We start from the raw sequence: 14568 nt of genomic DNA, 5'->3' as shown, positions 1-14568 counted from the left end.
AGGAAATCGAAGACGCTATAAACGCGTTACATCTAAACAAAGCTCCAGGCATTGATAACATTCCTGCGGAGTTATATTTCTCCTTCCGCGAAGATTTTGTTGACCTATTCTATATACTGTATAATGAACCCTGTTTCGAAAACACCTACTGCCACGGTAAAATGAAACTGATAAACAAAAAAGGCAATAAGAATGGGGGTTTGGGTGACTACAGACCAATCACCCTCCTCAACATTGATTACAAGATATATAGCATCATTGTAGCAAACAGGTTAGACAATCTATTCAGGGATCACATAGGTGGCACACAAAGCGCAGGGATAAAAGGGCGCTCTATCCAAAACAACACCATGTTCCTGAACCTACTACAAGAAGTCTACATTAAGAGAAAATCTCCATTAGCCATACTATCCATAGACGTAGAAAAGGCCTTTGACACGGTCAACAGGTCAATCCTATGGAAGATCATGGATCTATTTGGACTAAATAAAGAAGAAATCATGGTAATAAACAAACTCTACCAGTCACTAAAAACAAAAATCTGCGTGAATAATGAGGAATCGGACATGATTGAGTGTAGGGCAGGGGTAAGACAGGGCTGCCCCTCATCCATGATATTATTCTCTATCTACATTGAAGCCCTCCTAAGGCTGATCATGGAAGAAAAACTAATACCACAAATATATGTCCCAGGTATGTTAAAAAAAGTTAAATATATAGCACATGCAGATGATGTGAACATCATTATCTCTGACAATGTAGCCCTAACTAAGACTATACAACTAATAGAAGTATTCAGTAAGATTACAAGCATGAAGATAAATAATAATAAAAGTAAGCTCATAATTATCTATGGGTCAAGAAAATGTGACGGCAACAAAATTGAGTCCGTACAGTCAGCTAAAATACTCGGCGTATGGTACGGCAAAGATAGCAAAAAGAACAACATTAATGACATGAGAAATAAAATCAAAAAAGCCATACAGGATTGGAAGAATACATGGTTATATCTACCAGAAAGGGTGATTGTTGCTAATAAGTGTATCACTGCCAAGATTATGTACAATCTATATATAACCAACCTGACAAAAAAAAAGAAGCAAACAACTTGGAAAGACATATCTTCAGATACATATGGAACAGCAAATATGAACCTTTAAGCAGGAAACTGATGAAGAACAACATCAAGAATGGAGGCTGGGGTATCTGGGATATCAACGACCTGGAACACTCACTTCAAATAGCAAATCTTGTCAACAGCCTAAAATCTAATGATCATCCCATCTCTGATATAGCTCATTACCTAATTGGTCCTATCGCCAAGTCAATCTCTGGTGATATCAGCAGCAGGCCCTTCTCTATTGATATTAACAAAGTGCACAAGCTCTGGAGGGACATTATAAAAACTTTGATTACTAAAGGACTTACCAACAACAAAGTGAAGCCATCCTTCATATACAATATCATCCACAAGCAGGCTCCAAATGTGAATACATCAGACACCTCTATCAACTGGGATGAGGTATGGTCTAACGTGGATCGCATTCCAACTGAATGGAGAGACACAACCTGGCGCATTTTAAATAACATCATTATGTCGAAAGTATTTCTGCATACCTATCACAGCTACCGGGTAACAAGCAACAAGAAGTGTACTCAATGTGGTATAGATGAAGACACATACCACATCTTCATTGGATGTGTTACAGCCAAAATCACATGGACTTGGGTTCACAAAATATTTAAGGTAACATACAACTGGAAAAATATTTGGTACAACAATGATTTCCCTGATAATAATCAGAATAACTACATGATAAACTGGTTTTTTGCCCTTACTAAGAGGGTACTATGGAAAGCCAGATGTACCTCTTTATTCGACAACAAAAAATGGGATATACCTTTAATTGTGGGTAAAATCAGGGAGGAGGCAATCAGGAAAATATACTTCGACATAGAATGCCTCACACATAATGACTTTAAAAAACTTTATCATGGCACACAAAATGTCGTTTGGAAAACGGTCAATGGGAAAATAGTCCTAAATGACCAATGGTAATACTGGCACCATCATATTGCTACCAGGTACTTGTATTAGGTATTGTCATGGTTCTACCTGTATTTGTAGGGTGCATCACAGTAACCCCGTTTTTTGTCATGTGTAAACTTTTTCTTATGTAGTTCATCTGCCGCGATGGTGTTTCTGATGTCGCTCCTGTCCTTGTCTCATGTTTCATGTATGTCTTTGTGCGGTCCACGGACCTTTCTCCATATTGCCACTATGTACATATATCTTTATAAAGGCAATATGGCCTTTGTTATTATAACCTAGTTTTTATACGATATTAACGATGTAAACGGCTCAAGTTATATTATTTGCACTGCCTGTTGCAGCATGTAGAATAATGATTGAATTAATAAACTTTATTTAAAAGTATCTGTTCTTATCAGCTTAATATCTGATACGGCTTCCATCGGAGGCCATGATATTAAACTGATTTTTGGAAGGCGGCGGAGTGCTCGGAGCTTGCTCCACCTCTGCCACGGGTTGACCCGGTATTGCAGTACCTCCGGGAATGGCCCACTCCCCTTTGGGGGATCTTAATTTAATCAAAAATAGATCTGTTAAAACTTTACATATTCAAATTATCCACTACCAATGATACTGTCTTCTCTAAAGTCTGTAATTTTGTCTTCCAGCATCATTTCTTAATTGTCATTCAACAACTGTGAAAGAAGTGCATTTTGAATATTGATTGGGTAAGTTGATATGTTTAATAACATTTATATATTATATATTGTTAATATATTACTTGAAAAAGGATATTTTAAAATTTTCATCATTTATTGGATTTTAAGTTTGATTCCTTTTACAGTATACATTAAATATAGTAATTTTGTCTTCTTTGTATCATGACAATTAAATATACATAATACAGAGATTAGATAGTTAATTTAAAAACTGTTGTATACTAAAAATAACTATTGGAAGCAATATTAAAAACAGTTAATTTTTAATGTTGTTTTTGATTAAACCAAAACAGCTAAAACTAAATACATTTTGTCACATTAAGAGGTTACACTAAAAAATCTTAAAATTTTAGTATGTTACAATTAGGCTAAAGTTCTTTGCTAAGAAAGTTCATTTTTAAAACGTTGATATAAAAATTACATGATATGATCAAATTTGAAATAATATATTTTTGATCAATGAAAATATTATAATTAATTTTATGTCCTAATCTACTAAATAACTTATGAAACAATAGAACAAATAGATGAATAATTTTAGTATTTGAAATAAGTTTTTTGAAATTTAAAAGTTTGAATTCTTAAGCTAGACAAAATCATGGAGAACATAATAAATCTAGAATTAATTTATTACTGTCTTTTCATGAGATCTTATGAGAAAGTTTGTCTTAAAGTAAGTTTTGATTTCTAAGAGAGAGATTATATTTCAAGAGGAAAAGCTTTTTGTGTAAAAATTATATAGATGTATGTATAAAGTGGTATTTTCTCTAATCAGATTAAAGTAGAATTGAACTTCTATTATATTTCTGAAATTTACAAAGGTATTTTGATTACAGTACTGTTTTTTTAGTATTTTTGACAAATTTTCTAAAAGTTTTATCAAGAACATTAAACAGATCTGTTCTTTTTTGAAATTCAATAAAAACAAAGTAATTATGATAGAAAGCCTTAAATAATCTTACATAAAACTACATGTAGCAATTAAAATAAGGAATGGAAAATTTAACATAATTACAATGACTTATTTTATCGAACATATATCAAAAAGATTAGGGTAAGTAGAGTAAAATAATCATTTTTTATGTAATGAAATTTATGTTCAGTACCATAAAGTATTAGCTGTTTTTAAAAATACAATTAATGCCATTAAAAGCGGTGATATTTCCATTGTTTGAAAATGTTTACTAAAATATACCTAATAACAGCTTAGAATTGTGTTTGATCATTTTGCAGACTGACTTTATATTACTGTAAAGTCGTATTTAGTGTGTTGAATGTAACAAAGTACTATATTTTACAGTAATCTAACAAAAAAAAGCTATATTGATATGACTTGTTTTGCTACGTTATTGTTCAATATATCATACAAAATAAATAGTAAAAACAGTTTACTATTGATATTCTATCTTCATTAAATATACACTATGCATCAATTACTAGTTTAGTTAGTCTTAACAATTAAGCTTTTTAAAGACCTGTCTATTTTTTTTTATATCTCACAAAAAAGTATCAGTTGAAAATTGTATATATTAACAGTTTGAGCTTTACCTTGAGGTATGTTGTTTTATTATTAATGTTATCACTTATTGCAATATATCAATTATATAGCATTAAACAAGTATTTTATTGTACACACAACATAGGAATTATTAAATGAGCTGTTAATTCAATAAACTTTTGAAAAAGTTTTTAATAGATTATATCCTCNGCATGTATAAAATGTATAAAATAATTATTTACAAATTATATTAATTAATTTATTTGTTATGTTTAATATTATTATGTAATTAGTTATAATTAATGAATATCAATTAGAAAATTAGTAGACCACAAATACAGCATTAGACATATTTCATGGTTGAGTTGCTAAATGACGCACTGCTAATTACATAAAAAATGAAGTATAAATAATTGATGGATCTGAGCTGCTTTTTTTATTTATTATCCTAGGCTAAAATATACTGAGTGGCAATTATATAATAAATTTACAGAATTTTTATACAGAATGGGTGGAAAGTAACTAGGTGTAGTGAAATTGTTATAATTTCTATATTTCTAATGCAAATTTGATAAAAATTATTTGAAATATACCTTATTAAATGGAAATATGGATGCTTACATTAAAATTCAATGTATGCATAGGTACAGTACCTTCCATCAGCAATGCATTTTCCTCAGATTGTAATGTGACTGGATGGGCACTTCTCCTTGCATCCACAATCACATCTGTAGTTATTTTAGCTTTTAATGACAGTTCTTGATTGTTTCTGTATGGATTGTGGTGTGACATTCCTTCACAATATACTGCTATCCTTGCACAGCAACCACTGATTGAAACCTGATAGTCTACAGCAATCTATGCTCACTCCTGAACAGAGTGGTCAGTCATCTTTTTTGCAAATGCATGTGCGGCCTCTCTTGATTACTGCCTCAATCACTGATGTGGGAATTACAAAATTCCATTGATTGATGTACATGTGCACAAAACTTTATTATGATCATTACAAAAATTATAGCTATTTCTCAATGCCTAGTTACTTTCTACCCACCCTGTAGATTTAAAATGCTCTTAAAATTAATGAACAATTGCATTAAATATTCTAAAAGTATGATGGAAATAAATATCTACAGTAAATTTTGTATCTTGTGTACATCCATACATGCATATGATTTAATATAACAGATTTTTGAATTTGGTAAACTGATTAGATATGAAATCATATTTTAATATAATATATACTAGAATAAATACCATTACATAGGTTTTCTGGATTTAAGTTAAATAGTATCTGTTGTTAATTTTCTTGATTTATTAATAACTAAAGCAATATTATTTATAAACATATAATTATGCCAGATAAACACAAAATAATGTAAGATCTTATTGTAATAGTAAATTTATTTTTGTTGTTTGCTCAATTATTATTTTTTCTCCTTTGAAGAATGCAAAACTTCTGTATTATCATATAGATAAGTTTTGGTTCAGTGAACTGAATGATGTTAATTTTTTATTATGTGACTGGAACGGTTAAATTTTTAATTGTGTGTTTAAATAATACAAAAGAATTAATTACAGTAGAATCAAGGATATGATTGAGAGTTTTTTCTATCAGAATTTTATAATTGGATGGAAAATGTAAGAAAGCATAAGATATTTAAAGTAGTTTTATTTCATATGAGAGAGATTGATACATGATAATTTTTGTTCCTTTTTAAGATAAACGGTTTGATATGTAATCACAAATTTCAAATCTTTGTGTAAAAAAGAGAATTCTAGTAATAATGATTAGTGGAATTGAAAGTTATAGGGAAAATCATCTAAATTTTTTATCTTCTTCAGTAGCAGATGATAAACAGAAAAGGTTGTCTATGTCAAACTCGAATTGTATATCAAATGTGTGTGTATAATTTTTATAATTTAAAGTTTTTCTTATTATTTATTAAAAATGAAAAATTCTCTGAGAAAAATATAGAATCATTATAAGCTCTAATAATTATGAAATTACATGCATTAGAACTTAAACTTCAATTTACATAAACTGAGTGGCTGAAGTACAGTAAAACGTTAATTTAACAGACAAAATTTCATGTCCATATGTCAAGGATAGCAAACCTTTTTGAGTTCGCATGCCATATAGTAAGTGTACTCATCTTTAAAAATATTTATGCATGCCAAAATTCCAAAGTTTTATACTTTGAATAACTATGTTTAAATAAATAATATAAATATGCTTTAATTAGAGTAAATACAAATAAGCTGATTGAAAAAAGGATAATCGGATGATAAACCAAAGAATGATTGAAAAAGACGTGTGATAAACCGAAATTGTATGATACGTTACGTGCCAGATGATTGCTCCAATGTCATAGGTTCGCCACCCCTGCCTTATATCATATGTTAAAATTAATACATTGTTATTTTTAACTGCTTTTTATATGTAATTAAATTGACTTTGTTTTCCCCAAATCCAAATGTCACTGTTCTTAACTTCATAGCACAACAGAAGTGTCTTGATATATCAATGTTCAAAGATAAATAAATCAGAAATTTTTTTGTAATTTTGCCAAATTTAAATTTTGTTTTCTTTTTAAGAACTATTTATTAAAGTGTATGTTCCAAAAAATGTTTATTTTGATTTAGATTGTATACTTGCTTATTACAGTCTCAGAATTACAGTGATTACATAAGCAATAATACATATAGAAAACTTTTATGTGAAATTAAACTTCTCATACCTACATAATTTTAATTACAGAAATGTAACTACATAAGTAAAAACAGATAAACTAAGGATATTATAAGATACCAAAGGTTGTTGGAATTAAGCTATATTATAGGAGGAATCTGACGTTATGTAATCTTCTCCATAATGTCAAGAACAGGATGCTTTCTTGGATGTGACAAAGCATATATAGTATACCTGTATGGGATGGCAGGCCAAACAGGCAGTTGAATATGTAGAAACCATCAAACAGTCACTAAGATACGGGTGCATAGCATCAATATATTAGAAAAGCTTTTTTAATGCCCTGCCTACGTTTGCATCTGAAGAAGGGATTGAGGTGAATTTGGATAATACTAAGATGGCTAGATAAGTTACAAAGGATCACTTCCTAAAGCATTTGGAATGCTTAGAAATTTATAAGTTGATGAGTAAAAACACATTAATAAATTTTAGGGACCAGGAACGATTGCACTGTCTTTGAAAGCATGGTGAGATTTATTTAAAAAAGGGAATTAACTGTATTTCAGTACAGATTTTTACGTAATTTTTTAATTAATTGCAATGTTGTATATGTTTTAATTTTATGATTAAATTTGTGTTTGAGAACAATATGTTCTTTTCTATTGGTTAGAAATGTACATTGCCTGAAGATGACTGTTAAAAACAGCTGAAAACATTAGCTTTATTGTATTAAAATGTGTTTATTTACTGATTGAAATGGTTGTGTGATCATGATCTTAAAAATTACTATCGAATTATATATATTTACAAAATTCTGGCAGAATAATTTTAGCTGCTAAAGAAATCATTTTAGATAATAACATCAACTCTTAATCCAATTTAATTGATAGATCCAAATGATTTTGTCAAATAATATGGCTAATTTTAGCCTAAAAAATAGCCCAATTATTTGGCAAAATTACTTGGCACTGAAGTCATTTTAGTTTTATTATAACAAAATTTGATTATCAAATACTCAAAATAAGGATGACAAATATGTTTTAATACTTGTTTATTAAGTTATTTAATTATTATTTCAGATTTAATACTATTTAAATGAAACTTCAAATATTATAAAGATTACTGTTTTTTGTAGATTGCTATGGTAACTACTGGAACATCACTTACTAATGATACAACTATTGTTGCATTACAAGCCCAACAAACAGATCAGGATATTCAACAGGTGTGCTTTTATGATTCTCTTATTATTAACTCATTTATTTTTAAAGTATAATTTATAAACTTTAAACTATTATTATTTTTTCTTTATTATTATAAATACATTGCTTACAAAATTAGTGGATATTATATATCAAATTTGGTATGCAACAAAATCAGTATTATCTATCTGAATTTAATATCAGCTTCTGTATGTGATACATTTGAAAAGGAAATATGCAAATTGTGTCTAGTGATGAATCTGTTTGTAAATAGGAATCACAGCAGTGATTTCTATATATGTCTGAATTTCCAATCTTTTGAATACAAGTGTACTTTTTGTTAATAATTCTCACCTAATATGATGATTTCTCAAATCAATAGATTCCAACAATTGAAAGCTGTATACAGGTAGTGGACAAAATAATATGAACACCAGTGAAATGACACAAAATATAGGGAGATGACCCATCTTGGATTAAATTGACCCACCCATGGGATGGATAAATACAGGTCATGCACAATGTTTAAGGGACTATGCATCCATTCCTCGTGTAGAGTGATGTCTAGTTCAGAAAGTGTGGCTGGAGATGGAAATCTACATGCACTTTGGCCTCCAAATTACCCTACAAAGATTTGATTATGTTTAGATCAGTGACTGAGGCCAAATGTGATGTTCCATTTCATCCTTGTACTCATTAAACCATGCTTGGACACACAGAACGGTATGGGTACGTTCGTAAAGTCAAACGAGTTAAACGCGTTAGTAATGAATCGTTCGAATAGTAGTAGTCTCGCTCAGTGCACATGCTCTGCGATGATGACGTTTCGAACGAAACTCTAACGAAGTTCACGAAGGAAAGAGTTAGTTTACTTCGTTAAGAAAATGGCGCCCGACGATATCGATGTTTCTAAATCTACTCGCGTGTTTAAATTGTGAATTAAAAGATGAAATGATTGAAGTAACTGTCCACCCGAAGCAATCTAAGGAAAATATTTCGGATAAGGCTGTACTAGCAACATTCGTATTTTCAAGTTTAGAAACAGCCATTTAGTTCTAAACGAATCGTTCGAAAAGTCTAACGAAATAAGAATAATGATGACGTCATTCTCGTTTAACTCGTTTGACTTTACGAACGTGCCCTATGAATGGACCATTGTCAACCTGGAACACAGGTCATTCACCAGAGAACACAGTCTGAACTATAGGATGAGATGATTTCCCAGAATGCTGAGATGTAGTTCTGCATGGGTAGATCACAGCAGCACAAACATAAGTGGTCCCAGATTATGCAAAGATATTTCAACCTGTATCATCACAGAGTCCTTGCTTAAAAGTAGGAAGGAGGCAGTCAACATGAAAGACTTTTTCAGGTATTCTCCATATGTAAGCACGTGTGGTGGTCTGAAATAATGTAAAAGCTGATTTGATTATTAATGATGACACTGTGTAATGCTATCAAATTATGAAAATGGTGCTGACAGCACCATTACTCATCATTTGATAATATTATGCAGTGTCACCAATGCTTTTAGAATAGCTGCTTTGCCACATATATTTACAGCAGTTCCCATTGGGTAAGTTTGGTTACTCGGGGTTCTGGAGATGAGTGTTCATCTTGGAGGTTCAGACAATATTGCCTTGTACTTTCGGGCCATAATCTGCTTTAATACTCATTAATCCCTGTTGGTGAGCTTTGACTTTTGCCCACTATACTGTTTTGAAGATGATGTCATACATGTTTTGTGGGGGTTGTCTTAACAGTTGACACAGTGCTCCTTGCAACACCCACAAGGTTTATTTTTGTCACTAGGGCTCCAGCAATATGTGTTCCAATGATCATGCCTTTTTGGAAGTCTGAGAGGTCAGACATGACAGCATTTGACTACTAGTAGAATGTTCACATGCAATATGCATATGTATGACTGCTGTTTATGGCAGTTATACATATTGCCATTTCCATTACATGGCAGATTTTCATACTACAGTAGAACCCCTCTTGTCCGCCCTCGGCTAGTTCGTCACTCCGGTTAATCCGACCATGGTTGGACTCGAGAAACTTGTCCCGACTCGTCAGTGACTCACCGTCCGTGGCATTCTTCTGTGTTCATTACAGTATATGTTTACATTGTGTGTACATGTACAGTTTTGTGTGTGTTTTCAACATGTCAGGTGTGAAACGTAAATACATTACTCTTTCATTAAATGAAAAATTAGCAGTGCTACAAAGACTGGACAAAGGGAAGATTGTTTATTTTACTTTTTTCTGATAATCTGACCTTTTTTGCGTTCCGACCATACCCCCAGTCCCAAAGGTGACAGATTAAAGGGGTTCTACTGTAGATTGCATAGCTATACTACAAGGATGAATTATAGCCCATTTTCATATGGATGTTCATATTATTTTGTCCACCGCACGTAGACAAAAAGCTGCCACACAAATGCTTTAAATATTATTAGTTACACTTGAATAATTTCTGATAACAAAAACATTGTTATATATGTATATCACTCACTGTTTTCAAAAGTGAAGTAAGTTTACACGACTTGATGTGTAATATATATTTATCAAGTGATAGTACGTTATACATATTTAATTATAATTTTATTATTATTATATCAACAGTTTGTACAACTAAAAAATTTATTATTATATTACAGTCCTGGGCACACTGTACAAATAAGCCAAAACAAATTGTATTTGCTTGGTTAAACTAATTTTAAATTTCGTTATCACTATATACTGTATTTGCTGGTGTATAAAACACTTTTTTTCCTGAAAAATACTGTCAGAATTACTAATTAACAGTACCTTTCATAAGTTTCCTGCAGCCACTGGAGAGTACTGTTTGAGAGCCACTGAAGATACTATTTTGATTAGTAATATAATAATTCCAGCCATACGCCATACATAAAGTATATATACTGTCTGAAAACAGGATGTATCTTACATCAGCAAATATAGTGTATATATATTTATTTATTTATTTATATTTTTGTATTAAACAAACTGATTTGCAGTTATTATTGTGAACATATAACAGAATAGTATTTACAAACAATATTAAGAAATTACATAACAGTACAAAACTTCAATTTGCTCTTTATTAATAAAAAGAAACTTTATAGTCCCACAAACTAATTTTAAATTTCAATAGTACTGTTAGAGTTGGAAGTTTGCCCAGGGCCCTTAGTCTCGAGTTTTTCGTGTTACAACTCCCAACGTGTTGAAGGTGTCACGTGGTACCATCTCACACTCTGACGTCAAATCGGTAGTCTCCAGTTATAACTCACATGCTTTCCCATCTCACCATGCGAGTTGCTACTCACGTTGAGTCGAGCATGTGAGATCGCTACACGAAAGTGAAAATGGCTGACAAATACGCTATTCTGATGGCAATCGAAGCGTTAGAAAGAGCCGAAAGAGTTGTTTAAGAAGTCAACGAATTTTTCGAACACGAGTAGATGCCATTTCTTTTTATGTCAAGTCATCACTAATAAAAAATTTTAATTCATAATTGATAAAATTATATAGCAAATTTTTCCAAAAATAAAAAGTATCTTATTCATCGACAAAAAGAATTATAATGATAGTAAATTATATGTATAAATTATTAAGAGCATAGACACTATATTAAGATTATTTATTAATCATTAGTGTTAAGTTCTGATTAATAAATAATCTTAATAAACAAAACAATTTAATACGAGATCAAGGAAGAAAACTATATGAAAAAAGGATTAAATTAAAATACTTTTTCCATTACACGGCGGATTTTTTAGCTCCAACACATAATTAATTTTTCAACTAATTCTCTCCACAAATCAAATTGTCTTTTTCTTGTAAATTCGTTGTCGAATTTTATATTGTTCGTTTTCTTATTATTTTCTATATATGTTACTAATACTTCTTTTTGTTCTTCGTTTCTTTTTTAAAATAAAATATTGGAGGTTTCCATTTTGCTATAGGACAAAACTTTTAACTATAACACGTGTAAACTAATTCACGTTGATTTGTTTACAACTTGTTACAGTAAAGTTGATTGGTCGAATCAGTATAGTCGCAAACCCAGATGCATTGTAAATAATCCCATCATGCTTAACGATACACGTAAACAAGTGAATATGACCTACTTCCGCTCGCCTTTCGAGTTCGCTCGATGGGTCTAACTCGAGACTACCGATTATGTGAGTCACAGTAACACGAGTGAGTTCGATGACGTCAGTTCGAGTACAACACGAAAAACTCGAGACTAAGGGCCCAGGTCTGTTTTGTAGAAACAGAAGAATATTACAATATTTCTCTCATTTCATATTATTTTTAAAATTAAAATAAAATTAGATTAATAACTAATTTTATTATTCTAGTTACAAGATGGAACAGTTTTATCTCCTCAACCCCAGCAAATATTGGTTGTTACCGATCCATCACAATTTGTTGCACTTCAACAGTTAGCTCAATTTGAGCATGCACTAATTCCTCAAGAGTCACCTTCATCCCCAGACGGCACACAATCCGAAAATGATTTAATGAGTAGGACAGATGGAGATGAGGAAAACGAGGCAATTTCCGTCACATCTCCAATTACAGTATCCTTAGCAACAGGAGATCCACCACCTTTAATAGCTTGCACTACAGAAGCTAATGATTTGTGATTGCCTGTTTATCTTAACTAAAAACTTAAAGGTGTATTTACAAGAATAGTTAGTTTGCTCTCTCTATCTCTATCTCTCACTGTGTAAACAAATCTTCTCTTTTAGCAAAGATTTTCAATACCAATTTGGCTTATATAAATATTATAAACATTAAAAACATAATTGTCATTCTAAAATACATGCAAAACTCAATAGATTTGTAAATATAAATTAACTTAGTCATTTCCACATTCTTTAAATGTAAAATATTTAAATGTCAGCATTTAATTTGGACTAAAACTTGTCCATTTTTATAACAAGACTTTCAGAAACTAATAAAAGAAAAGGCAACTTGACAGTATCTAATTTAAAAAGTTTAAAAAGTGGAAAACGGAATGGTAATTTTGCAAAGCGATTTACATAAATTTTTAAATATTTGTTAATTATTAGGTTGTAAAAAAAATAATTTTTAACAGTTAATTATTATAATATGATTTTAATCATTCCAAAATATAAATTTTGGAAAATATTTCTTATTAATTTTTAAAATAATTATGGAATGTTATCAGAATTGTTATTTTAGTTGTTTGATTTAATTAATGTTTATAAGTTAATGCGGAATTTTGATAAAATGGAGTGGCCGTAAACGAAAGAGAGGGAAAAACTGTTTGTTGTTTTGCATAATTAAAAATGTGATAACTCGTACAAAAATGTAATTCAGAAGACATTTTATAGGAAGAATATTTATTTTGCAATTAAATATGTTATGTTTTTAAATCTTGTAAAGCTTTTATGTTCAGTTTTCTAAATTTTATTTTAAGCAAATTATTTTTATGCAGAGTTAAAAGCAATTGTCTTAACAAAGAAGTGAAAAAATTTCTGCCAAATTGCTAAATATGAAAATAAAAAAATTCAAGTTGCAAGTTTTAAAATGTTTTTATTAACATTTAATTTAATTTTGAAGAATCCGAAAATACTTAGCTCCTTGCGGTAGCATAAACAAAATATGAGTTTTGCAATAGAAAAAAATTGTAATTAATATAAAATACAGTAGTAAATTTTCAGTAATCTCAATTATATTTATGTTAAAATTTATTGATAGAATTTATAATTAATATATTAAAATTTATATTCTATTGATAATTATTAAATATTAAAATTTTAAAAAATTATTTTTAGCACTTTTATAAGTTGTCTCTATTTTTCAATTATTTGGAATTAGTTATTCATTTTCAAAAATTTGAAGATTTATTAATTAAAATTCATTATTTTATTCTGTAGTTGTTTAATGTTTATTATGATTTCATCACTGCAAACATTAAGCAGATTATGTTTATATTTTACTACATAATCATTTTTAAAATTTATCAATAAGAATGTTTGAAATAAATTCAGAAAATTCTCAATAAAACATGAATGATTCATTAATATGATAAGTGCTTCTATAATTTAATTATGAAAGAGTTAACAATTAATGGGAGACTGTACAAGACTATTGATTATTGAGGAATACATCTATGTGTTGTGATTGTGTCCACTCAAGGGAAATCAATAGTTGCCAAATAGCATCAGTAATCAAAAGAATGTCTAATGTTGCTACCTTTTTGTTTTTCAAAGTAAGGCTGATGATGATGCATTACCATTCAGAAAAGCTTTTTTTATATGTCTCTCTGTATGATTTAGAAATATTACGATAAACACTAGATAACGCTAGTCATCAAAACTAGCTACAACATTTCTTTTGTTTTTCCTATCCATTTTGTTATGAAGGACATTTTATCACTAAATGGAAGA

At 30.1% G+C, this 14568-nt stretch overlaps 1 protein-coding gene and 1 pseudogene across 1 annotated transcript; both read left to right on the top strand.

Moving 5' to 3' along the window:
* The first annotated feature begins 2417 nt into the window (after nt 1-2417).
* LOC111612650 lies at nt 2418-2590 on the top strand (annotated as a pseudogene).
* Nucleotides 2591-8052: 5462 nt separating this feature from the next.
* Nucleotides 8053-13887, top strand: LOC111612647. Its single transcript, XM_023353887.1, has 2 exons — nt 8053-8163; nt 12508-13887. The coding sequence occupies exons 1-2, from the start codon at nt 8080-8082 to the stop codon at nt 12793-12795; spliced, it is 372 nt and encodes a 123-aa protein (XP_023209655.1). The 5' UTR covers nt 8053-8079; the 3' UTR covers nt 12796-13887.
* Nucleotides 13888-14568: the final 681 nt, after the last annotated feature.

Source organism: Centruroides sculpturatus, unplaced genomic scaffold (assembly GCF_000671375.1).
Source record: "Centruroides sculpturatus isolate CEXI.00-Female unplaced genomic scaffold, Cexi_2.0 scaffold1775, whole genome shotgun sequence".
Taxonomy (NCBI): domain Eukaryota; kingdom Metazoa; phylum Arthropoda; class Arachnida; order Scorpiones; family Buthidae; genus Centruroides; species Centruroides sculpturatus.
This window is presented reverse-complemented; position numbering and strand designations above follow the sequence as displayed.